Raw genomic sequence first — 25,563 nt, 5'->3', positions numbered from 1 at the left:
AACTGGTCTAGTTCCAGCTTATTTTATTTTATTTTATTTTAATTTCCAGCTGAGTTTGAAAATTGTATATTGCACACGAAAATGAGACGCCGCTTGTTTGGTATCATGAAAGCACTGATATGACGCCGCTTGTTTGGTTATCATGAAAGCACTGATAGCTGCAGGCTAGGATGCTTATGGAAGCACGGAGGCTCTGTGCTTTCACTTTGTTTTCGATGTTCAGACTTTGGAATCGACGATCGTGCTCCGTTAGACTTGATCTAGAGTATTTGAAATATCCTAGAAAATAATTTTATGATTTTACGATATCATTTGCCTAGTGAACGAGGGGCTCAAAATCAACGGCTGAAATAAAAATCTTACAAAATATGAATGATATGACATTAAAATTTTAGATCAAAGTTATTGATCTTGTTTTATATGGTATAAAGAATTTCTATCAAAATTTCATGTGATTTTGATATTTTTTACACCGTTAAACTTGCAACCGGCTCATCACGGTCGTTAAAATTATAATTTTGAGCCCTTCGATCACTAGGCAAATGATATCGAAAATCGTAAAATTTATATTTCTAGATATTTCAAATACTCTAATCAACTCTAACGGAGCGATCGTTGATTCGAAAGTCCGAACATCGAAAACGACTTGGAAGCACGGAAGCCTCCGTGCTTCCATAAGCATACCAGCACAACTCTCTCTCTCTCTCTCTCTCTCTCTATATATATATATATATAATGTAAAATCAATTCAGGTTAATGTCGGGCTCGATTTTGGATTAGGTACAAACAAAATTCATACCCAAATCTAAATCCATCAGATTTTTGTTTTTTATATGCATATTTAAAACTAAATTTGTTTAGCATCGAGCGTTTAGATTTGAATTTGAATAAAGTTTTAGATATTTATACCCATTGACATCCCTAGATACGGAGAATGGGTGTTGGTTATATTATTATTGTTCGTAAGTTTACAATATATTCTAACCAGATGATAAACAATAATAATAATGAAAATTTTGCTTTCAAAATTTTATTTTATTAGTTTTTTTTGCAGAAGAAACAAATAAGTTGGATGCAAAGATTGCTTTCAAATTTTGTTTTAACGCTGTCTCAAAATTTTAATTTTTATTCCAATCAGATCACTTCGTTTAGTTTTCTTTTATTTTTTTAAAAAATAATTAATAATAATAGGTAATTTAGTTATTATCATATGATATTTTAAGGAGCATAAAATTATTAATTTGATATATATATATATATAATAATTAAAATAGAAAGTAAAATTTAATTACTCGATTGAAAGAAATAATCCTACGTGGATTATTTATTTATTTATTTATTTATTGTCTTTACCGCCACCCGATTACCACGGCAACAACAAAAACGTTTTACCCCCAAATATTATTATTTTATACTAAAAAAAAGAAAAATAAAAAAGGGGGAACGAGAAACCCTAAATTCCACAATCCCCAATTCCGAATCACCCAAATTCCCCAAACCCTAGCGATCTCCCATGGCGAACGCCTCCTCCTCGCCTTCCCAAATCCTCTGCGCCTCCTTCAACCAGGACAACAGGTGATCCAAACCCTAATTCCCGATTCAATTCTATAATTTTTACGGGTTTTGTTTGCGTTGAGCTCGTTGTCCGAATCTACTGTTCAGAAGTATGTATTGGTTAGAAATTTGGGAATTTGGATTGATTTGGGGGATTGGGACTAACGAATCGCGTTGATTGAGGTGAATATGGATTGTTTTGGTCGATTGCGTTAACCAATTATGCTTCTTTTTTGTTGTGTTTGCAGCTTCTTTTCCGTTGGAACAAAGGAAGGGTTTAAGATATTTGAAGCGCGGACCGGGAGGTTATGCTATGAGAAGTGTGAGCTTTTTTTTTATTATTATTTTTGATTTTTTTTAAATTGTTTCTTACTAAAGCAGGGAACTTGTTAGGTACTTCTGATGGTTGTTGTTTATGCTTTTTACAGTAAGAAATTTTGGGTGGCTACAATGTTTAATTCTTCTCGGCGATGATTAAATCATAAAAAGTATATCAATTATGTGGTTATTCATGACTTGTTTGAGATTTGAATGCAAGGATTTTTTTTGTTTTTTCGAACTTCATATCAAATAAAATTTAATGTAGACTCTTTAACTAATTTGAAATTTCTCGCATGATGGTTCTCCTGGAATTTATGTTGCCTGATGCGTTGTTTCCATGTAGTTACTCCACCCGTTGCCGTTGTTCAATTCATTGTGTCATGATCCTTTACGAATATTTCAAGATGTCATAATCTAGGTTATTTGTTTGCAGCTCTTGGAGCGTATAGTATTGTGGAAATGCTATTTAGTTCGAGTCTGCTTGCGATAGTCGGAGCAGGTGAACAGGTATATAGAAGCAAATTTTCCATTCCATTCCATTTTTTTTTTTCTGTTAATGTTTTAGTCGGCAGGTTTAACTTGACTTTAGAACGGTTAAACTTGGTAAAGCTTTATCCAGCATATAACTATGTACTGATGGATTCCACAGCCATCGCTGTCCCCTCGCCGACTTTCTCTGTTTAATAAAGTCACCGGAGCTGCAAGTAAAGAACTGAGCTTTTTGACGTCTATCATGGCTGTCCGAATTAATAGAAAAAGGTATTTTATGCTTTGATTGCAAATAGCTTTGTAAAAACCTTGCAATTCATGTGTAATCGGAGATCTTGTGCTTAGTGCATGCAATAATAACTGATTATAATCAACTAATGCACTTCTTGCTCTGTGACTTTGTCTTCATTTTGAATTTGTTTTTATAATTGATTATGGTTTTTTCGGTCTGCTTCATTCAACTTAAAGTTATATTTCATTAGGTAGATAACGGACAATCAGATACATGTCTGCATCAATGGCTAAACTTTGAATATGCGATTGTCTCATTATTTCTTATTTTTTAAGTGTGAAGCAGTCATTCTCGTGCTGTTCACAGTTATGCTTTCTTGAGAAATTTGTACCTAAAAAATGTAGTGTCAAGTTACTTCATGACTTTTTTCTGTCGTGATGTTCTAATGGAATTCACCTCGCATTGTACACAGGCTTATTGTCGTATTGCAGGATAAGACATACATCTACGACTTGAATAGTACAGCTATCTTGGATGTAATAGATACTGTACCAAACACAAAAGGTAAGGTATCTATTATTCTGCATTGAACATTCGACGGTAAGTTGTTGCATTTTACGATGTTCATTCATTCTATGCAAGAAAATTTTCCGTACATCTTGCACATACCTTGTCGGGTTATTGATGCTTCAAGGTGATGTTGTATCCTGAACTGTTAAATATCACTTCCCACCTAGGCAGGCTAAATTTAGTCTTTGTTGCCTTTTGATCAGATAGACAAGATATTCACCGACTGAAATTAGGGAGATCCAGTTTTAGTCTTTCTAAATAATGCATGGAATATTGCTTAGATGAAAAAGATTTAACAAAATAATAGTTAGAAAACCTTTGACTTGATATTATGGTGAGCAGTTCAAGAAAACACAATCTATTCTACAGACGTTACATCTCCTGTAGCAATATATTGGTCTGCGCAAAAGTAATGTATTGAGTTATCTTAGAATTCGGTCCATGAATTTCTTTTTAACTCTTTGCTATCCTGATTTGAAAATTGTTTAAAATCTGCGTCTTTATTAATCAGTCAAGATTATACTCGATTAGCTTATACATAGCTAGCATATAGGATTGCTGGAATTATTAAAGCTTGTTATGTCCACAGGCTTTAAAGGAGAGAAAAAGCCAGTTTGTCATATTCCTAGTTATCAAGCTCTTCTGTGTTGTGTGTTTCAGGACTCTGTGCTTTTGCTCCTAATTCTGAAGGCTGCTACTTGGCTCTCCCAGCAAGTACAACCAGAGGATCTGTTTTAGTATACAATGCATTGGAGCTTCAGTCACTTTGTCAGGTTATTTGAATTTAATTTCCTTCAATCTTTTTTGGAATTTAATTCGTTCTGCATATATTTTTACCACCACCTGTTTCATTTTAGAGTAATTTTCGTCACCAAGCAATCGCTAACCTGGGATCTTCCTTCCCAGATATATTTCTAATGTCTTCACACAACTATTTCTTCAAGAAAACTTTCAATATCTTTATTTTTTAGTCTATCAAGTTGCCTGATATGAAGTTTCTTTAAGCAGATAGATGCCCATCGCTCTCCGTTAGCTGCAATTAGCTTTTCTTCCACCGGCACATACCTCGCAACAGCTTCCGAAAAGGGAACTATAGTCAGAGTTCATCTCGTTTCGCAAGCAACTAAGGTGAGACAACTTAAATATTTAAATATTTAAATATTTAAGTTCGGCATCTTTTGTCCTAAACATTACATTAACTTATTATTTGATCTTTAGTCATATAGTTTTCGAAGAGGTACATACCCGTCAACAATCTATTCCTTAGCATTTGCACCATCTCTGGATCTTCCGGATGTTCTTCTTGCTACCAGCTCCTCAGGCTCTTTGCATATCTTTCTTCTGGAACCTGTGATAAATGGAAGGTGACAAAGATTTCTCACAATCCTCTTCTCTCTTTTGGGTTTTGCTAGTTATCTTTTCTAATTAGTCAGTTTTAACGATATCTGTCTATTTCAGAAGAAGGCATAATAAGCTGCTTGGATCAGTGATTCCTGACTCAGTAAACGATGCCTTTGACCCTGCTAATCATCACGTTCTTCACAGTGTTGTCCCTGCAGGGGTCAAGAGGTGCATTTGATATTTCATTGGTGTTCACCATTTCCTTGATGGATGATTAATTACTGAAATTTGATCTTTCTTTACAGCTATGTTACAGTCTCGAGTGTCGAGAACACTCTAAGTGCTTCCACACTTTCTGCTTTCCGGTGAGATACCTACAGCATATGTATCTTCTTTTTTTTTTCTTTTTTCTTTTTTTTTTTTTGCCTTTTTAGTAGCATAGATCAATTAGCTTTAATTTATGTATCACTTTTGTGTTTACCTACAGCATATGAATAAAGTTTCTTTTCCTTCATGACATCGAGACAACAAACTGGATTAAATGATAGTTTTGTTTTCTTGTATTCTCAGGGCGAACATTTACATCATTACTCAGAACGGATACTTCCGCGAGTATACGTTACAAATCACCAAGTCGAACGAGTCCTTGTGGAGCCTGGAGCATGAATTCAATCTTCTTGACACAATCCCTTCATAGTTCTTACCACAATACCCTGTCGGCATGCTACAATCTTGAATCTTTAGTGGTAGCGATCTCTTGCCGATCCATGTTGTTTGCGTTGCGGATTTAATCCAACCACCTCGTTCGGCAATTGAGAATGGCACATTGAAGAACAGCAAACCGTTGCTTGCGTTAGCTTGTGAGGTCCGCAAGAGTTCAGAAGCAAAGAGTGGATGGATGCTATCGGAAAAAGATTGAAGCATCTGAATAATTTGAAGCAGCAAAAGAGTATTTATTGGCCAGGATCCGAGGCTGCATTTGTACATACATACTTGTAAATATGTTGTAAGGTGCGGATTTCTCCCCGTCGCGTCTTTGGATTGAAGAGCATTCGGATACGAATTTTACGATTTGATCGATGTTTTAATAGGGAGGTTTTTTTTTTTTTTTTTTTTTTTTTTTTTTTTTTTTTTTTCCTCTTTGCAATGCTGGTTGTGTCTTGCATCTATTATTTTCAGTCGCAGAAAGTGTTTGTATCAACTGGATTTGATGATGCAATAAGAATGAGTTTTATTCGGTTATGTGCGCGATCGAGAGTGTTGATCATTTTAGTTGAAGTGCGATTGTCGTGTTATAATCTGAAGAGAAGTTTCTGAAATGTTTGCGGCAGATGGTCTCTTTTAACCCTTTTGTATCTTTCATATTTTCAGTTTTAATTTTTCTTCTTTATTTTCTTTTGTTGTTTTTCTTTTCCATGCTTACAGATCAAGCTCGCGAAACCGTGCAAATTTCAACCTCATTTGGTTTAATTGCTCGGTTTTTGGTTTTGTTAATCAGATCCAAATTCAGAGTCATCTACTACTGCAGCTGTTTGTAGGAATGCAAATGGATCGGGGTTGGTGGATCTCCCGCCCAAAATATACTCTGTTCCGAATTCGCTCCGATCCGTCAAGTAAATGGAGCGGGAGGCGGGTGATTCTTTTCTTTATTTAATCCATCCCGATCTATCAAAAATTTGCTCCCATCTCGATCTATCCTGAATGGGACAGTAAATGAGAGTCAAAAATAAAATAAAAATAGTTTATCCTAAAACCGTCCCATTTCGACAAGAAATGAGGCGGGAGGGTTGATCTGCCATGTTTACCTCTCTAGCTGTTTGTTTAAATTGCATTAAATTGTGCCAATTTTTAGCACTATACTAAACTACTTTCAGATTTTTTTTTATTTTTTTTTATTTTATATATATATATATATATTTTTTGTCTCCGAGTTCAGAATTTGATTTTAGATTAAAAAAATTTAGAAAACAAAAATATAATTTTTATATGAAATTTGAAAAAAAAATTATTATTTTTAGTAATCAAACGAACAAAAAAAAAAAAAACTTTTCAAAATGGAATATTGAACACCACCATTTTTTTTTTTTTTTTGGTTCTCTAAATTTTTCCAATATTTTTTTGTTTTAAAGTCGAAGCCCGAAGCAAGAGAGAGAGCAAAAAAAAGGGCTCTTCCTCTTCGTCTCGGCACCTCTCTCGAGCTCTCGAGCACGGAGCTCGTCCTCCTCCTCGGCCACCTCAACTCTTCTAGGGTTTCGTCTTAGGGTTTGGCTCTAGGGTTTTGTGGAGATGAAGCCGGTGGTGGGGATCGTGGTGTCGAACAAGATGCAGAAATCGGTGGTGGTGGCGGTGGACCGCCTCTTCCACCACAAGCTCTACAACCGCTACGTCAAGCGCACCTCCAAGTTCATGGCCCACGACGAGGACAACGATTGCAACATCGGCGACCGCGTCAGTACCCCACACACCCTCCCCCTTCCTCTCCCCCTCTCTCTTTCCTCACGAGCACCAGGTGCTCGATCAAATGCCTATGTGAAATCTCTTGCTCGGATCTCTTCTCTTTAGAAAAGAGTGGTGACAGAACAACCGGAAATTGCCTCTTAATTGCTCAATTTTGATGCCCTGCGTGTGCCCTTTGTGATCCGTTCGATAACGTAGTCGAATCTGTGAAAAAAATTCGATCTTGAAATGTAGTAGTAGCAGTAGTTAACTCCTCACCATGCTCCATTTATACCTATTCTTGCGCTTGGAAATCGCTTCTTAATCGCTTGATTCTGATGCTATGTATGTGTTCTTTGTGATCCTTTCGATAGCATACTCGAAGCTGTGAAAAGAGCCTATCTTGAGTAGTAGCAGTAGTTAACTTCTCAACATTAAGCAATTTACAATCCCGCTGTATTCGGCGCGTAGAAACTTTGTTCCTTTTTGGCCCCCCTAGTGTTGCAAATTGGTGCAAGGAACAACTCGAAAGCTTGCAAAGATTCGCAGGCGGTGAACTTGTAGGAGTATACATGGAAATTTTCCAGTTCAATTTGTTGTAGAACCTTCTATGGACCAAAGGGCTTAGATCATGTAACTATGTTTTTGAAGATGTTGATGAAACCCTTCAACATTTCACAAAATTATGATTCGACCTGATGGAAAGCCGAGTGATACAGTGACTGGTAAAATTAATAAGCAATGCGGTGCTGTCTAGGGTTTGGGATGCCGTTTGCTGCGAAGCTTGTTCAACTGTAAGAATGGAAACTTTGTGTAAATGAGCACCACCATTATTACCATCCTTGTGACCTATTCTTTATTTTTTCCCCTTCATGCAACACATATATAAGAGACTTTCGACTTCTATTCTGTTCAATCTTTGAGAATATATGTTGCGCTGCGCCCATTACAGTTATGGCTAGCAACAGCTTCCGGATTATAGGATTTTTATAATGCTATCTAAGCGTGTTAGTTAGAAGTCATCCTATACCCAGATGCAGTAGTATGGTGGAGTTCGTTCATAAGCAATATCACTAATTCGTTCGTATTGTTCCTCAAATTTGGGCATGTAACTGAACCGTAAATTGGAGTCTTAAATTATTGTAAAGTGCAACATAATGTGATCCTATCCCTTACCATTACTTATAGCCTTTTAGATCTCTATAAACATTTTGCTTACATTTTTCTGGCATATTCAGGACGTCAACTTTCTCAACAGAAGTTCTGTGCAAAATTAGATTGGTTGCCCTTTTTATTATGCATGGTTGAATGGTTATTTTTAGTTTCAGGAATGGAAGTGAAAGCCGATAATTTTTATTATGCATGGTTGAATGGTTATTTTTAGTTTCAGGAATTGAAGTGAAAGCCGATAATTTTAGAGTTTTCTGCTATGCCTCTCTCCATTATGTTTCTCTTTTGCATTTGGCTTATAGATTCATCTGTTTTCTGGTCCCATTTCCTGCTTTTCTTTCTATTGTTTCTTGGGACACTAATTTTGATGCAATTCCTTGTTAGCAAATATTATACGACCCTATCTGATGTATATCAATGAGACAGTGTTAGCTGCGCATATTCCACATTTCGGTGCCCTCTATTTGCATTTCTATACACATCACAGGATTATACTTTTTAATGGTCTTCTTTTTCCAATTTTTTCCTCCTATCAGCATATATGAATTTCTCACCCTAAAAAAGTCTCATGCCGCGGCTATCATGCTTGTACTTCTATTTGATTTTATTTCGGGAAAGAAGGTGAACTTTGTCAAAACTTTTTAGTTGACATCAATCTTATGAGAGACTCGGTCCTTTCCCTTTTTGTTTGATTCAGGTAAGGTTGGATCCTTCACGGCCATTGAGCAAACGAAAGCACTGGGTGGTCGCCGAGATCCTTCGCAGAGCTAAAATCTACGTCCCTCCGTCACCTGCGGCTCCAACTCCGGATCAGGCGGGCACAGTTCCCAAACAAGCTCAAGCTATGTAGTCATCATCTTGAGATTCTCAGTAGACAAGATCTCTCCTTAATCATCCTGTGTTGTTCCCACTCTAGTAGCTAAAAATTTGCTCCTCAATGTCATCATATGGAGATGGATATGGATATGGATATCGACATGTGTAATATGAACCAGATCTTTCCAAATGTCTGAGATTTTTCCTTCTATTTGTGCTGCTTGTCCCATAATCAATATAGATAAACACTAGCGCAAAAATAATGATAACGGCTTTTTCTTCAATCTAGTAAACTGTACATGACTCTTGCTGGATTTATCACTGTGCTTTGCACTATGTCACTCCTATTGAAGAACATGAAGGACTTCTATGTTATTATCAGTTGTGTTTAAGTGTCCTAAGTTTCAACCAATAATACACTCCGTTGTAGTCTAGTTGGTTAGGATACTCGGCTCTCACCCAAGAGACCCGGGTTCGAGTCCCGGCAACGGAATTTTTCGGCATCATGCATGTTGATTTTTTTGAAGTAACGAATTTAGGTCCTGAGTTCAAGTTTCATTTTATTAATTTTTCACGCCCCAAGATAAGGAAGAGTGCTGAATATAAAATATTATAATTATAAGAGATTTAAATACATTTTTAGCTAATTCTACAATGGCCTACCAACTTCAACTATAAATATAAGCATAGAGCAAACTATACCCAGAGCAATCTGACCAACTAGAACTAATGTGCACAGTTCTGATGAGCATAACATTTTGTTCATCAGACGAATCATCTTAATCTGATCTTGATGTGCTAAATTGATGCTTTAGGTGGTAACAAGGAGTTACCTTTGCCGAAAGCTGGATTCAGGAAGTGCAAATGAAGAGGGAGTTGGATTCATATTCGCCGATGTCGAGGCATTCATCTGCATAGTGAAGCAAAATACAAGATAACATGAAGATAAGATCGAAGCAGAAAATATGCGATTCTAAAATCAGAAACAATCATGCTCAAACACAATGCAAGGAGGCTCCAAATTTTCTCCAGAAAAGGCGAAAAGTGAAGCGAATGTACCATGTCATCGCCGTGATTTTCTTCTGAAGGAAACCGAACATTATCAGCATGTTCTTGTCTCTCTTTTTGAAGAGCATTCATACATTTACAGATAAAGAACAGAAGCACCCCGCCAAGGAGAATCATCATGAAAATCTCGATAACTAGTGCTGATCCAAGCACTGCAACATATTAACATGTAATTCCCATTCATTAAAACCAAGAAGAACATTGTAAAATACACGATGAAATATCTGATGGATGCTTGGATTGTGATGTTTTAGTTACATGATTTGAATAGTTCAACTTGTACTTAGCTTTTCTTCTGAATCGTATTAAACGAGGTCTAAAACCAATTATCAGGGAAAGGATTGAAAAATTATAAGGCAGAGATTCGTTGGTGACGACCAGGAGATAACTCAAGCGACAGCTTCTTTTTACCGAACATTAATGAAAAAGGCTTAGGAATACTCATTCATATCGAACTGAGTCATTCTAGAATCGCCAAGGAACTGCTGTATCTGTTCCCTAAAATTATTCTATCCCTCCCTGTATTTTCTACTGCCCCTTAAACATTTAGCTAATCCTTTATCATCACAATTATCCATCTAACCATTGTAGCTACTCCTGTAATCTAAATCCACATATTTTGTCACTTGTCCTGGAATAGAAAGATTATACGGGGACGAAATAGATTATCCCCATAAAATATGTCAAGGAATAACAACTGTAGTGTTAAGATTTATTGTCCACCCACGCGTTAAGTTCGAGGTCTTTGGATTCTAGTTGCTATACTACTTTTGCAGTTTTGTATTTGAAACTATGATTAGTACTTTTCAGCTTTTGACTTTTATTTCTTCAGTGATGTTGAAGAAGGAAAATAAATGTGGGCATCAGGCAAAAAATATTGGTAATAATACTGACAAAGTGTTGTTCTTGAACTAATTGGCCTCCTTCTGATTAGATTTATGGTAACCTCAGTGGAAAGCGGTGATGACATCATGTCGGCGCAATCTGGATAGCATCCATAGTTGCCCATATCATTTACGGTGACTGTTAAAACTGCATCATGATTTGTGCCCTATAGGGAAAGAAGATATTACAAGAATTGTGATTAGAAATCAGTAAAATAGCATTCAAAATCTACTATAAAAAAGGATCGACATAAAGGGTTTTTAGTAAGAAGAAACATGGCCGAGAATGTTGAGAAAAGATCCATAAGCAAGGCTTGATATAAACTCTCCAAACGGAAAATGGAGACTTGAAATATTCATGGTATATAGCATTGCGGATGATTCAAAACGTTTCAAAATCAAATAAATAAATGCTCCAAAGTAATATGTGTACATGTCCCAACTCAAATTCGTCTAATATCACACTTAAGTAAAGAAACATTATAATATCACCGCTAGACGATTCAGAAAAGGAACTCGCACATTATGCTTCACTTATCACCTGATAAAACCAGATCATCTTTTGATTGAATAAGGTCGAAACTTCAAATGCCTACGCAATTGAAAATATAAAATCTGAACAAACAAACAGAAGTTCTTAGGCAGCAAATTAGAGCTTCAAATCTACACAATGGTTGTAGAGTTAAAACACATAAGGATAATTATTAACCAGCTACAGCATTTTCTTTCTATATAAGTTAAAACATTCAACAATTTTGATAATTATCAAACAGAAATAGTGGGACTACCTTATAGTTAAAGAGGAAAAAGGACATAGATGCCTCTCTCTTCCTTGATAAATAAGCTCTGTTGAAAATGCTTAATTTTGAAAATCTATTTTAACAGTTAGCTGCATTCAACAGCAACAATGACAAGAAAACTTTTAAAGATCTTTTTTTTTTTCTCACTATATTAGAAAACTTATATGTCCTTAAAAAATGTGGTGACAGCAGATTACGATTCACCGGAAAAACAGGACAACTCAGTTCTTATTGAAAATTAGAATGGCTAACGAGAGAGCAGTAACTTTACTTGATAAATTAGCTGCTGTAGTGCATTATTGCAATCCCCAACTGACCCACGAAATCTGAACCCTTTGCCTTTAAGCACAAAATGGTTGGAAATTGTCACATAAGTTTGAAGGGGCTGCCACTGATCATTCCCTGTGATCTTCAGTTCAGCTGTACTAATGAGATTGACGGGCAGAAGTGTCGACAAAGATCCATCATTCACTTCCAAGGAGAATGTGATCACAAAATGAGATTTGTTCCCTGAGAAATCAAATAACAAATCACGAACTTCTATTTAGCTCAAAATTAACTCCAAACAAATGATAAATTTCAGTTCTATTCTCATTGTATTACCCGGAAAGCCAAAAATATCTGGTTCAACCACTAAGAAATCAAACACATCTCTTTGCCTGTCATATATCTGATATCCGTCACTTGATTCCATCTTTCCAAGAACTATAGACTTGGGAGCATGTATGATTGGTGGATCGTTAATGGGTTCAACAAAAATTGGCACGCGAGCATCCTGCACTCCATTCTTATTCATGGCATATAGATTGATAATATCATTTCCGCAGAAATTCTCGTTGCTGCATGAAAATGAAAGAAATAAGTACATATAAAAATGAAGAACTAAAAACTCCAGAAAATCTTCACAAGTTTGCATGGCATCTACTACGTATAGAATCATTTGAAACAAAAGGAAACCTCGACAATGTAACTATAAAGCTATCTCAAACCAAACAGTAGAAAACCAATCAAGCAATCAAACGAAAGCATTTAATCGGAAGAAGGAAAAAGCACCGACATAATGTTAAATAAGTCAAATTTAGAGAGCAATTATCCAGAATATATATGTAGAGAATGCCTATATTGGAACTATAAACAAACCTAGAAAAGACGAGAAAAGACCAATATTTAGACAATACCCAATATATTGTACCGACTCCAAAGCAGCGTTAATTGTTTCAACTTGCCCCACCAAGGTTAACTCCTTCCCAGCTCTGCCACCTCGGTTCACTGCAAGCATACTTCCCAGCGGTTGGACCAAGTATATTGACATCGGAGCAAGATACATTGTGCCGAACCGTGCACTTATTGTAACAGAGATATTTTCTGCTGCATCTGAATAAAACACTTCGAACCCCGAAAAGCCACTACTACGCATAAAATGGAAAGAATGAATTATAATGATATAAAATTAACCTTAAAGAGTTGGAAATAGCTGATAAGTTAGATACGTAAATACTAATCTCATATGGAACTGTACTTACCCGAATTTTGGACTAACTACATCTTCAGTTGCACGCAATTGAGTGGGCAAGGAAACAAATTGAGGTGGCTTGCAGAGGACTGAGATGAATACAGTGGCAGTAGCATTATTATTATTTGTATCCGAAAATGTGTATGAAAATGAATCGTTTCCGAAATATCCTTTAAACGGAGTGTAACGAAAGAGTTGTCCGTACAGCAGGAGTGACCCATGTTGTGGCTTTCAAGACAAAAGCAACAGTAAGTTCTAATCCTCAAATAAGCATGTTATTGCAATATGTTAGATTATCCCAGCAGCATGAACCATTACTGGGACATGCATTAATCTTATAATATGATAAAAACAGCACATAATGCATAGATTTGCCATGCATGTTAAGTTATTAACAAGATGGAATGAAAATATAGTGTGGACATTGGCCTACTGAAGTTGCTAAATTTAAGGCCACTCACTAACCTGGATTTCCTGGATGCTTTCCAATTTTAAATCTATAAGGCAGAAAACATTGAAGTAAAATGGAGTAAATAAGATAAAATCTAGGATTTCTATGCATCAGTTGACTCTAATTGAATGCATTGTAAAATGGGATTCTACAGAATTTTGAAGCTGATGGATCGAAATGCAAACTTGTCTCAACCTCAAGATCAGTGTTCCAAGAAAAAGTGAACTAATGAAGCTTGTATAAGTGAAACAAGCAGGAGAATGGCTGACAGGAAACTGAGAAACACAAAATACAGACACAAAACACAGATATAGTAACAGTTGCAATGTCTTACTATAGATGATTCAATTAATTTTGCTTGGCCTCCTGCAATGTAGTCATTTAATAGTACATCAAAAGCAACCGACTCGTCCTCCCAAACCAAAATGCTATCATTGTGTGCCTCAGAAAAATACTTACCTACAAGAATTTTCAACCATTTAACGATTCACTTCATTGATGTAGAAAATAATCAAAAGGAACTAAGAATGCAACATTATTTCAAATTCATGAGATTTTAGGAGGGGGAAAAAACAAAAAAGCAGGAAAAAAAACAGAAAGAAAATTCCTTTTGAGAAAAAAAAAAAAAATCCAACGTAGCATCCATCAACATGCAAGATTTGAACCAGTTAATAGATAACAATGTTGTTATATTAAAATCACTATATGAATAGCTCTGTGAATTAGAACACTACTGCAGACTTACTACTTCATAACTCCATTATTTAGTGACTATATACATGTAGCCATGTAGGAATTGAATGGTGCATTTTTTAATTTGTTATGGTTGCCACCTTATATAACCAACAGAAAGGTATCAGTTTCAAGTTTTAAGGACTTACTTTCATACACATGGACCTCAAAAGGACAAGGAGGCAAATGTTCATCCTGAAACAAAATGCATATGTTGAAGGCACCAGTATCTCTTGCCATGTAGTAGCCAGTATATGTTCCATCTTCATTGTCAATGAATGCCCATGTCATGAAACTTGAATTATTTGCTCCTAAACTCAATTTTGACTTCTGTGAGAAAACTGGATTCAGAAAAGAATCAGAAAGTTGCACAACGACTTCATTCTTCATAAGCCTCTTTACACTAGGTGCAAATTTAACAACATTTGATAGTGATGTACTAACCAAGCCTGCAAAGAAGCCAACCAAGAATAATCATCAACTACTAAATGAACATACAAATATCGTCCGCATATATTCATGGGAATGGATTACAAAGTAATAATGAAACTCACAAAAACAGTACAATTTACTAGAATATGGTGGAAAAGTTAAAGCAGATTAAACAAAACTTGCTCAATACAGGAAATTATTCAAAGAATTTATGAGATGCCTGTTATGTGGTAGTCTATGTTATTATGCTGCAGAATTAGTATAACAGGAGTTAATAAAAGAACCAGCCGAGTACCTGGTAAAACTTTCAACAAATAAGGGCTCTCATTGTTTATTGCAACGTTTCCGCATGACACCCAGATCTCATAATTTCCAGATTTTCGAGCGGTAAAGGCGACATGAAATTCACTAGCTCGAACTGTTGATCTTCCAATGATCTAAATAGACAATAGCGGAACTTCAGTATCATCCACACTTATTATAAAACCGTGAAGCACAAGTTCTCTTATGGTTTGACCTCATTTTTGGGCAATGAAGGAACATATCCTGAAGGTCCTTCAGGGAAGTAAAATTGTCCAGAAACAGGAGCGCGCTCTATGAAAGCCATCTTCTAGGAATTATTATTCTCAGAAAGTGTTGAAATAAAGGTTTGGAAATGAGTAAAGAGCCTTACCACTAACATTTCTCAGAGGGAAGATAATTGTGCTCACTTCATATGTGCCATTTTTGCAAAGGATTCGCACATAAAGCCTTTCCGCTTCAATTGGAGATGGGTTATGGTACTGATCCTCCAGAAAAACTGTGAAGAATGACATTCTACCAGCAATAGAATGGGCTAAACCAGAACCATTCGCAAAGCTGTTTGACCCATGGCAATAACCTAAAAATGTGAAAAGTCATACTGAAATCCAGTCAACACGGAACAGAAACTTAATGCCAGGGATTAAGTGAAAAAGGTTTTTAGGTGCAACATGGCCCCCATTTCCGAGATTACAAATAAACATACCAAATGGGATTTACTACTTGCTCAGGCTTGTAGGCTTGTGGCCTCAAACAAGCATACGACAGAATTTCTCATTTCATGAAAAAGGTTCCATAAAATGTAAAGGAAAAAAAAATGTATGGATTATGATGAATCACAAGAAAGACGTAACCATAAATAGATACCTATAAATACATAATAATCATACACCATAGGAGAAATGCTTTCGTTCGCTTTTGTGTCAAAGATGATTAGTGTGAATTGCCCAGGTTCAGAAACTGTGAAAGAAAGCAACTGAATTCCCTCAGCCACAACTTGAAAGAAAAGGTCCGCTACTGGAACCGACAAATTTGTAGTCCTTTTGACAACCCGTGCATCGAATGGATAGAAACCTGGAACAAGGTTTCCGAATGAATCTTGCTGGTGTACAAATATTTCCAGCTTAGAGAAGATTTGCAAGAAATTTGTCCCACATTTCCACATTCCCATGCTTTTTTTCATATCTAGTGGTCCTGCAGGAGGGTAGACACAAAATGACTAAAAAGATCTAAGAGGGAAAAAAAAAGATTATTAGTCAATTTTATGTTAAGTATTACATTGTGATGGTTCATGACAAACTGATCATCGGTAACTACCTTGAATGATTCTTGTTTATCAGAAAAGCCAAAGTAGTACAAGAAATTAGCTTACTGCACGGTGTCACATGGCAATCTTCCAATGTAGATTTACCCTGTTACACAGTGTCCTTGTTTCTTTGCTTCTTTAGAAAAGTTTGAATTTGCAAGCTATCTGGCAATAACAAGAATATAAAAGACTACCCACTTGCAACATTTAATTTCATAGAATTTGAGGAAGGTAAAATGTAAGGGTAGCCAAAGGAGGCCTAAGATTCTTCTTTCAGAGTTTACGTTCATTAGTTGTATCATTTTAAGTTTAGTGCTAAATGATTGTCTGATCTTGCATTTTTTCTGTGCATTGAAGTGATAATTACTGTTATTAGAGGAAGTGGTTCTAACACCCGCATTGCAGGGCATTGAACTCTTTCAATCATAATAATTTGGAACTCCAAACAGCAATGTTCTGTGCACATCAAGAGCAGCGTCTAACAATGTTGAGCTTTGAATTCACAAGCTTATGTATTATCCGTAAAAAATGCATTTAACCTCTCATTAACAACGTATACCATCAGTGCCTAGAACAACCCATTATTTGCATTTAATAGCGAGTAATCACAAAAACTGCATCTGATGCAAAAAGACTTTATAAAATAATATGGAAAAATAACTAACCTGGTTTTACTATCAATGGTAGAGGAGAACCACTTAAGCTCTTATTATCACCATAAACATGTAAGAAAAAATTTCCAGCAAGTTTTGGAACAAACTCAAGGCTAATATATCCAGCTTCGTTCCAACCATTAGATCGGAAGTCAAACAAGTCCACATTAGATCCATTGTCATAAGATGCATGGACACAAAAGTAATCATTGCTCAGACCCTCAACTCCTTGCAAGATGTCATTCCCAAATGCATCTTTAGGAAGTATCAATATGTTTGCTTTTGTACCAGCAACATATTCAGTAGAAAGATCAATCCAAGAAGCCACGCAAGCAGATGGATATAAATGGCCTTCAAATAAAAATATGTTAATTAGAAATACTAGAAACTATTAAGTGTATATAAGTAGTAATTGAACATACATGAGTTCATTAACCAACTCAATGTGAAATCTTTCTGCTAGTTATATTGAAAAAACAATATTTACGATAAAATATAGATTTCATTTTCAAGATATCACAAATACGTAGGCATTACTTACCAAAGAAATATCAGCACTAAAATTGCACACAGTTTTATCTTAAAATTGTAGGTAAATTAGAGAGTAATGACATAAAGGTTAGACCATACCAGCTGTAACATTAAAATGAAGGGATGAATCAGTGATGCCAAAATGATCTTCTGTGACAACCATAGTAAACTGCCCAACCCAAATTGGAATAAAAGAAATACTCCATAATGTAGGAGCCCCCTGAAGATACTGAACAACTCCAGAGATATATGAACTATTCCCTTTCTTTCCATTCACAGATAGAGAAAAATTCATTGCCTGTCGGCTTAAATCAGAGGTCTTATTATTAACAGGGTTATCCAATATCTTGACCTTAATTGTTGCTATATCACCAGCTTGGAATGTAGCTTTATCATCTAACCAGCTAAAGGAAAAGGTGGGCGTGAACAATGTACGTCCGAATCCTGAGAAAAGAATTGATAGGAGCAGGAGTTCAGAAGTAAAGTGAAGCAAATAATACTATCGATATCAAACTATCTTAATTATGACAACTTCTTGGTAGTTTTTTGTATGATACTCATACTGGTATAAATGGATATCATGGTAAAGATGAAAACAAAAAGAAATTAACAAAATTTAATTAAGAAAACAAAATGAATGTTTCTTTAGCGCATTAACATTCATGTCAAGATGGCACAACTACTAATTGTAATCATAGGATGCAAATTCAGAAATAAATTTGGATAAACTTAAAAATACAGAAACCACAGGCGACCAATACTGCTAATTGTTATCGTATTTATACATAAATGTATAATAGCTTAGATACCTTTTCCAAGTAATTTTCCTAATATACTAATATGAGTGAATATTTGCACATGATTTAGAAAAAAAAGAGCCGAATATGCATATAAAATTTATGGGTCCGTAGAATGTCTCCTTCATACAAATCTCCATATAAATATATACTATTTTAGAGAAAAATCTCATTATAAATATTGTTACAGAATCTATTATGCTTCCAATATCTGCAACGTGCAAACCATTTGCATCAATGTGAGCACTATAAATGAAAATATTATTTTCTAACATGGTTCAATATATTTAACCAAACAAAATCTAGTGGCAAATAAAGAACTAGCGAAGAACCCTAACACCAAAACAATAGAATAATCCACAAAAATCATATAAAAATGGAGAACGACTACTGGATTCTCATCGAATAGATACTTTGACAACATGTTTATTCACCCCATATCAAGATTCTCCACAATTAGATGAAAAATTGCACTAAAGTAAGAACCAAGCAAAACCCTAACACCATGGAAACCCACAATTTCCTGTATAAAATAATCCCCAAAAATTCAAAAATCGAACCTTTAGGGTCAGGTGGAGATGCTCGATAAGCTAGTGAACAAATTGGAGGCGAAATCGACATAAAAATGCATAAAATCGACGAGGAAACCCTAAAAAGATGCTTCATTTGTTGAGATTTGGCGAAGGGAGTGGAGAGGAATTGGGGATTTTGTGGGGGGAGGGAAAGTGAGGAGAGTTTGAAAGGGAGAGGGAAACGAATTATAACGGTCGCTCGAGTCCACTTATCCCACGTCCAGATGTAAATTGACGAATATGCCCTTGGCCTTATTGGTTATTCACGGGATGCCCCAGCCTTGTTAATAGCCGTTGGATTTGTGTTATAGGGTAAAATGTACGGATTGCCCCTGTACTCTCCCAATATTGCAAGTCCCCATGCTGGCTTATTTTCTAATAGAGAATGTAGCAAAATCGTTATTAGCGTTGAATTTTTTTTTTCTTTACCAATATTTATACATTTGTGTCAAAAAAAAAAAAAAAAAGTGAAAACATCTTTAAAGTGCCATATGCCAAAACATAATTTGAAGGGATCAAACAATCCTTTAATTTTTTAATCACCATTTTAAAAAGGGCATCTCAATTATTTATCTATCAATTAAAAGAACTAATTTGCATAAATATTTGCTTTTAATTTTTTATTAATTTCTGGGACCTTCCTTTCTTCTTTTTTTTTTTTAAAATGCAGTTTTTTTATTTAAAAAAATAGGAAAAGGAAATTCTAGTAAGATATTGTCCTCAGGGCACCTTAGATTTGTCACCAAAAAAGTGATATTTCTCATGAATTGGAATAGCTTCTTTAAGCTTAATTTATTAGCTTTTTTTTATAATGGCCACTTTAACAACCACATCAATCAAAGATGCTTCAAATGCAATTTAACCTCTCCTAATAGCTTTTTATACTAAGTGGTTCTTAATTAATATGTTATTTTCTTTTCTTTCACCAAAAGAAGAAAAAATTGTTGCTCTAAATGGACACTTGGCAAGGCCCGACCGCGATGTTAATTAGATTAATTCCTTGTTTGAATCTACGCATAAGTTGTTCAGTAATAATTTGTGCGATATGAGAATTTTCTTTCATGATTAGAAGTTAAAGTTTTAATTTTTACTCTTTAAAAGATCTTAACATTCATAATTTGGTTGAATATGATATGATGAAAAAATAATTTAAAGATCGAATATTGTAATTTTTAAAATAATTAAAAAACTATGCAGAATAAGATGTTCATACATCCAATCATGGAATAAGATTCGATAATTCTAAGTTTGATTATTGTACAGCTTAAAAAAGAATAAACTGAAAGGAACTCTTTCTAGAAGGCCACATGCATAGTGAGACTAAACCAAAGATAAGGAGGTAAAGAAAAAAGAAATGAGAGAAGCAAATAAGAAAGTGAGATGTATATTGTACATTAAATTTGTGTCTATAGAGATTTGGGTGCTTGTTTAATCCAATATACTTTCATATTAAATATAATTAGATAATTCATTCATATGATAGATTTGATAAGATTCAACAATAGATAGTAAATTTTTCAATTTATACTATATTATTTTTGTAAATATCAACACAAGATAGTGGTTCTCTTTTCTCGAAAAATAAAACTCTAGGTTCAAGAACACTTCATTCTCTCTTCATCCAAACGAAGTATTAGTATAAAAATTACATTTGCGTCGTTGGAATCTAAACTACGATGTATGTAAAAGTTCAGAACTAAAGTGTTCGATTAAAAGGCATTAGGACTAAGTCGAAATATATCTTTAGGGCAAACTTCAAATACCACCCGTATAGTTTCTCACTTTAGTATCTTGTAGTTTAAAGTGTATCAATTTAGTACTCTGTGATTTTATTTTTCTATTTTCTCAGATACCCCACCTAGGTTTATCGAATATTCACTTTAGTACCTTTTAGTTTTAACTTTATTATGAATTTAACGAAAAAAAATTAGTGAAATAGATAATAAATAGAGAAAAATAAAACCACGGAGTACTAAATCGATACACTTTAAACCACATAATATCAAAATGAAAAAGTACGAAACCACATGGATGATATTTAAAGTTTCTCGTATCTTTATTTGGTGTGAATAAGAAAAGGTGATTATGGATGTTTAGTCCCAACAACAGGCTTAAAAGGAGACAAAATATGGATGACTTAAACAACACCACATAGTCATTTGAAAACTTACAATGAAGAGAACCAAAGGGAGTTGGTTTGATAGGTCAAGTGGGCAATTTCTCATCAGAAAATAAGTTCCAATGTCAAAGCATCTCATGTTGCATTGTTTTCATGACAAGGTACAGGAACAAGGCAAAAATCCATATATAATAGAGCTTAAGAAAGGGACAAAATTTTTCTGGGCACCGTGCCCAAACAAATTTGTTTGGGCACGGTTCCGGATGGGCGCCGCGTGTGTCATGGAGCCCATCGCAACTCTTGAAAAAAATAAAAATAAATGGCAGGCTCCGTTTTCAGAAAGAGGGAGAGAGAGCGGTGGTGATAGGTGCCGCTACACACGCGGTGCCCATCCAGCACCGTGCCAAAACAAATTATTTGGACTCGGTGCGTAAAAAATTTTTGTCCGAAAGAAAGGTCATCTTAAGATTCTAATAAATGTATGTGTTGCTAGTCTCATGGTGACATGTGGGATTGGTGAAATTTATATTGTGTGGTCCATCAAAGAAACAATGATGTGACAGTAGAATTTGAATATTTAATGTTCCTGGAACTATCTTGTTTGTTACGTCAATAGACATGATCCTAATGTTATAATCTCTCGCAAAATACTTGCCTAGTTTGAACTTTTACACAGCTGGTAGGTATTTTTTTAAAATTGATTCAAAATAGTTAATCTGTTAAATTCGAGTCTAAAAGCTTCAAAATATGGGAATAATGGAGGGGAATATTTATTCATAACTTTTACTTTAGTAAACGATTTTTTTTTTAAAAAAAAATTAATAAAAGCGAATCCCGAACTTTTTAATTAAAAAAGTTCCTTTTGATCGTACGGCTGAGGGAGCTTAAAAGGGAGCTAATCAGAGCCGTCCACTCCCGAACGCGTTCACGCGTTTCCCTGTCCCTTACACCTCTCTATTTATAGTCACCCCCCTCTCACTCGTCTTCTTCCTTCTTAGCACGCCCGCAAATTTTGTCCCCCCATTCTCTCGTCTACTTAATCATTAATCAAATCCAACTGTTTTCTTTTTATTTTAAATTAATTTATTTTTTTTTTTACCTTCTACGCTGGATTCGAAAGAGGGGGTGAGAATATCGGCGAGGATGCGGTGCGGCGGCGACGTCGACGTCGACGGCGACGGCGATGTATTCCCGTCGACGCCGGGGAAGCTGAAGACGTGGTCAGGGGGATCGTCGGCGATCAGTCGCCACCACGTCGGCGTCGTGCACCGCTGCTTCGCGTCGACGAGCACGCTGTTCTTGTGGGCCCTACTCCTCGTCGCCCTCACCGCGTCCTACCTCAGCTTCGCGGGCCTCGTCGACACCTCCTCCCGCTACCTCCTCCTCTCCGCCTCGCGGGCCCGCGGCGGCGGCGGCGGCGGCTGGGAGCGCCGCGTCGGGGAGTCGGCCCGGCCGGGGGCCCACCGGGGGGCGCGCGGGCTCTCCGTGCTGGTGACCGGCGCCGCGGGGTTCGTCGGGTCGCACGCGGCGCTCGCCCTCCGGCGGCGCGGCGACGGCGTGGTCGGCGTCGACAACTTCAACGCCTACTACGACCCGTCCCTGAAGAGGGCCCGCGGCGCTCTCCTCGCGTCCCACGGCGTCTTCGTGGCCGAGGGCGACGTCGCCGACCCGGGGCTCCTCGCCCGGCTCTTCGGCGCCGCGCCCTTCACCCACGTCCTCCACCTCGCCGCGCAGGCCGGGGTGCGCTACGCCATGGAGAACCCCTCCTCCTACGTGCACTCCAACGTCGCGGCCCTCGTCGCCCTCCTCGAGGCGTGCCGCGGCGCCGAGCCCCGGCCCGCGCTCGTGTGGGCGTCGTCGTCGTCCGTGTACGGGCTCAACGAGAAGGTGCCCTTCGCGGAGTCCGACCCCACGGACCGGCCCGCGTCGCTCTACGCGGCGACGAAGAAGGCCGGGGAGGCGATCACGCACGCGTACAGCCACATCTACGGGATCTCCGTCACGGGGCTCCGCTTCTTCACCGTGTACGGGCCGTGGGGGCGCCCCGACATGGCCTACTTCGCCTTCACCAGGAACATCCTGCAGGGGAAGCCGATCACCGTCTACAGGGGCCGGGGCGGGGTCGACCTCGCGCGGGACTTCACCTACATCGACGACGTGGTCAGGGGCTGCCTCGCGGCGCTCGACACGGCGCGGCGGGGGGAGCGCGGCCCCGCGCAGTACCGGATCTACAACCTGGGGAACACGGCGCCGGTGACGGTGCCGCGGCTCGTCTACCTGCTGGAGAAGCACCTCGGGGTGCGCGCGCGGCGGAGGGTGGTCGACATGCCCGGCAACGGCGACGTCCCCTTCACCCACGCCGACGTCGCCCGCGCCCGCGCCGACCTCGGCTACCGCCCCCGCACGAACCTCGATGCGGGCCTCAAGAAGTTCGTGAAGTGGTACCTCAGCTACTACGGCTACAGCAGCAGCAGCAGCAGCAGCAGCAGCGGCGGAAGAGTAGTAGGAGGGGGAGCGGCGGCGGCGACGACGACGACGATGACGACGACAGAGAACAAGCAGCAGCAGCAGCAGCAGCAGCAAAAGCAGAACCGCGGCTTGCGGTAGAAGCGCTTTCTGATTAAATCAATCAATCAATCATTCCTATTTTCTTTTTCTTTTTCTTTTCTTTTTTATTTTTAAAAAAAGGAGATTACAGGTCCTTCTCTTCTCTGCTAAATTCCTAAAATTAAAAAAATAAATATCTTTTTATATATATATATATATATATATATATATATATATATATATATTTTGTTAATTGTAGCTAGGAGAGGGAAGAGGACCTTTGTGAGAATATTTGGGTTTTGTTGGGCAAATTTATTTTTTCTTTTTTTTTCCCCTCTTTGTTTTTTATTATTAAAAAAATATTATATCATTGTAGAGTAATTAGCTTTGCCACTGGATTTTTTTTCTTTTATTTTTTATTATTATTTTTTTTTGCGGAGATCCCTCAACTGGGGATTATTTCGGAGCGCGTTTTAAAACTTTATTTATTTAAATTATTTTAGCCAATTTAATTGGGAAAAAAAAATTCATTATTAATTATTAAATAGTTAGTGGAAATGGATAACAGGATGGGAGATTTATGGGCCTGATTGAAAACGTACTATAGTTGGCGGGGTCCAAATGCGATTTTACGTATTCCGTGGCAGCCTCGTAAATAACGGCGAAATGTTGGCTAGTTTCGTTGTCTCCGGACGCGAACGGGAGATCGGCGCCAGCTGGCGCACGGATGATCGGGTGGGGAGGGGGGACAGCTGTATACGGTAGAATCGACGGTTATGATTTTCCCACGTGGCGGATCATCGTACGGTATCCGCGGGTCCGTATGGGGCTTTAAGCTTCGCGCAGCGTACCGACGGGGCGCGGAGAGGATAATGGAATACGCCTTTTCGGTGGGTCCCCCCGACGAGAACTGTGGGCGGTTCGATCAGGTGGGCCCCCCGGTACACGTGGATCGCACGATCAGGATTTGTTTCGCACCACGCGAGGACACGGGGGCGCGTGCGCGGCTGTTGGCCTCCGTGCCGTGGCGTAATTAAACCACGGCCGTCCGATCGCGGCCGCGCACGATTTTTAAAGATTCTCCGTACGAATGTCAAGTCGACGGTTGCGGTGGCGCCACGTGTTGCGCAGCAGCGAAGAGAATAAAATTAGATTCCGCAGAGATTAATTGTCTAATAATAAAATACATTTATTATTATTATTTTCTTTCCTTGGAAAAAGGGAATTTTTGTTTTTGTTTTTGTTTTTTTTTTCTTTTTTTTGGAGACAGTAAAATCCAAGGTAAGGTTTGAGTGGAATCAATTTGAAACAGTTGTTTAATTTGGTGCCAACTACAAAGTAACTTTGGATTATATATTAATACTAGTTAAGTAACCCGTGCTACGCAACGGATTCATTTATCTTCTTTATAAATAATTAATAAATAATTAAATATATTTTTTATAAAGTAAATAATAATATATTTTAATTAATTAAATAAGAAAGTTTTAGATATATTTTCACATGCGATCAATTGTATCAGATATGCAAATTTTGATTACAAACAATAATACTGATCTTAACACCCGTTCGGGCTAAGATGGTAAATTCATAAGTTTATTTTTTAATTATAATAAAACTTTCTTATTTATAATTATTTATGCCTAATTTTTAAATATTTTAGATTATATGTATTAAATATTAATTTTAATTTTATAAAAAACACTACAATTAAGTTTTTTTAAAAATATATTTAATTACAATAATTATATAAAATATACTAACTAAATATATAAAGCTAAGCAACATATTCAAAAATTATTAATAATAAATTTAAATTTTAAAATTTAAATTTAAATTTAAATTTATTTTTTGTATGTGGTCAATAACACTCTAAAATAAGAAGGGTTAGAAAAGAAAAAAAAAATCAAAAGAGAGAGAGAGATAGGA

The 25,563-nt window shown here is 37.1% G+C and overlaps 4 protein-coding genes and 1 non-coding gene across 11 annotated transcripts; 4 read left to right on the top strand and 1 right to left on the bottom strand.

Moving 5' to 3' along the window:
• On the top strand, nucleotides 1,402-5,749 carry LOC109711515 (autophagy-related protein 18b). Its single transcript, XM_020234610.1, has 11 exons — nucleotides 1,402-1,575; nucleotides 1,803-1,876; nucleotides 2,309-2,382; nucleotides 2,525-2,634; nucleotides 3,069-3,160; nucleotides 3,827-3,939; nucleotides 4,175-4,294; nucleotides 4,385-4,530; nucleotides 4,625-4,735; nucleotides 4,813-4,872; nucleotides 5,078-5,749. The coding sequence occupies exons 1-11, from the start codon at nucleotides 1,514-1,516 to the stop codon at nucleotides 5,202-5,204; spliced, it is 1,089 nt and encodes a 362-aa protein (XP_020090199.1). The 5' UTR covers nucleotides 1,402-1,513; the 3' UTR covers nucleotides 5,205-5,749.
• Nucleotides 3,332-19,128, bottom strand: LOC109711514 (protein GAMETE EXPRESSED 2). 7 transcript variants are annotated; one of them, XM_020234606.1, is made up of 17 exons: nucleotides 18,957-19,128; nucleotides 17,699-18,043; nucleotides 17,081-17,419; nucleotides 15,977-16,303; nucleotides 15,483-15,689; nucleotides 15,327-15,403; nucleotides 15,105-15,246; nucleotides 14,527-14,826; nucleotides 13,980-14,104; nucleotides 13,205-13,422; nucleotides 12,860-13,090; nucleotides 12,285-12,520; nucleotides 11,953-12,191; nucleotides 10,892-11,048; nucleotides 9,989-10,149; nucleotides 9,763-9,839; nucleotides 3,332-3,389 (listed from the first exon to the last, which is right to left on the bottom strand). In XM_020234606.1, exons 1-17 carry the CDS (start codon nucleotides 19,060-19,062, stop codon nucleotides 3,383-3,385), a joined length of 3,294 nt encoding a protein of 1,097 aa, XP_020090195.1. In that variant the 5' UTR covers nucleotides 19,063-19,128; the 3' UTR covers nucleotides 3,332-3,382. The 7 variants fall into 7 exon arrangements, with proteins under 7 accessions (XP_020090195.1, XP_020090192.1, XP_020090194.1 ...); XM_020234603.1 differs by lacking the exon at nucleotides 3,332-3,389 and adding an exon at nucleotides 5,604-6,204; XM_020234605.1 differs by lacking the exon at nucleotides 3,332-3,389 and adding an exon at nucleotides 5,604-6,199.
• Nucleotides 6,636-9,213, top strand: LOC109711516 (30S ribosomal protein S17-like). The gene is made up of 2 exons (XM_020234611.1): nucleotides 6,636-6,955; nucleotides 8,811-9,213. The coding sequence occupies exons 1-2, from the start codon at nucleotides 6,794-6,796 to the stop codon at nucleotides 8,961-8,963; spliced, it is 315 nt and encodes a 104-aa protein (XP_020090200.1). The 5' UTR covers nucleotides 6,636-6,793; the 3' UTR covers nucleotides 8,964-9,213.
• On the top strand, nucleotides 9,350-9,422 carry TRNAE-CUC. The gene has a single exon. It is a non-coding gene; the product is annotated as a tRNA-Glu (tRNA).
• LOC109712047 (UDP-glucuronate 4-epimerase 1-like) lies at nucleotides 22,028-24,835 on the top strand. Its single transcript, XM_020235474.1, has one exon. It carries the CDS (start codon nucleotides 22,231-22,233, stop codon nucleotides 23,692-23,694), a length of 1,464 nt encoding a protein of 487 aa, XP_020091063.1. The 5' UTR covers nucleotides 22,028-22,230; the 3' UTR covers nucleotides 23,695-24,835.

Source organism: Ananas comosus, linkage group 6, assembly GCF_001540865.1.
Source record: "Ananas comosus cultivar F153 linkage group 6, ASM154086v1, whole genome shotgun sequence".
Classification (NCBI taxonomy): Eukaryota; Viridiplantae; Streptophyta; class Magnoliopsida; order Poales; family Bromeliaceae; genus Ananas; species Ananas comosus.
This window is presented reverse-complemented; position numbering and strand designations above follow the sequence as displayed.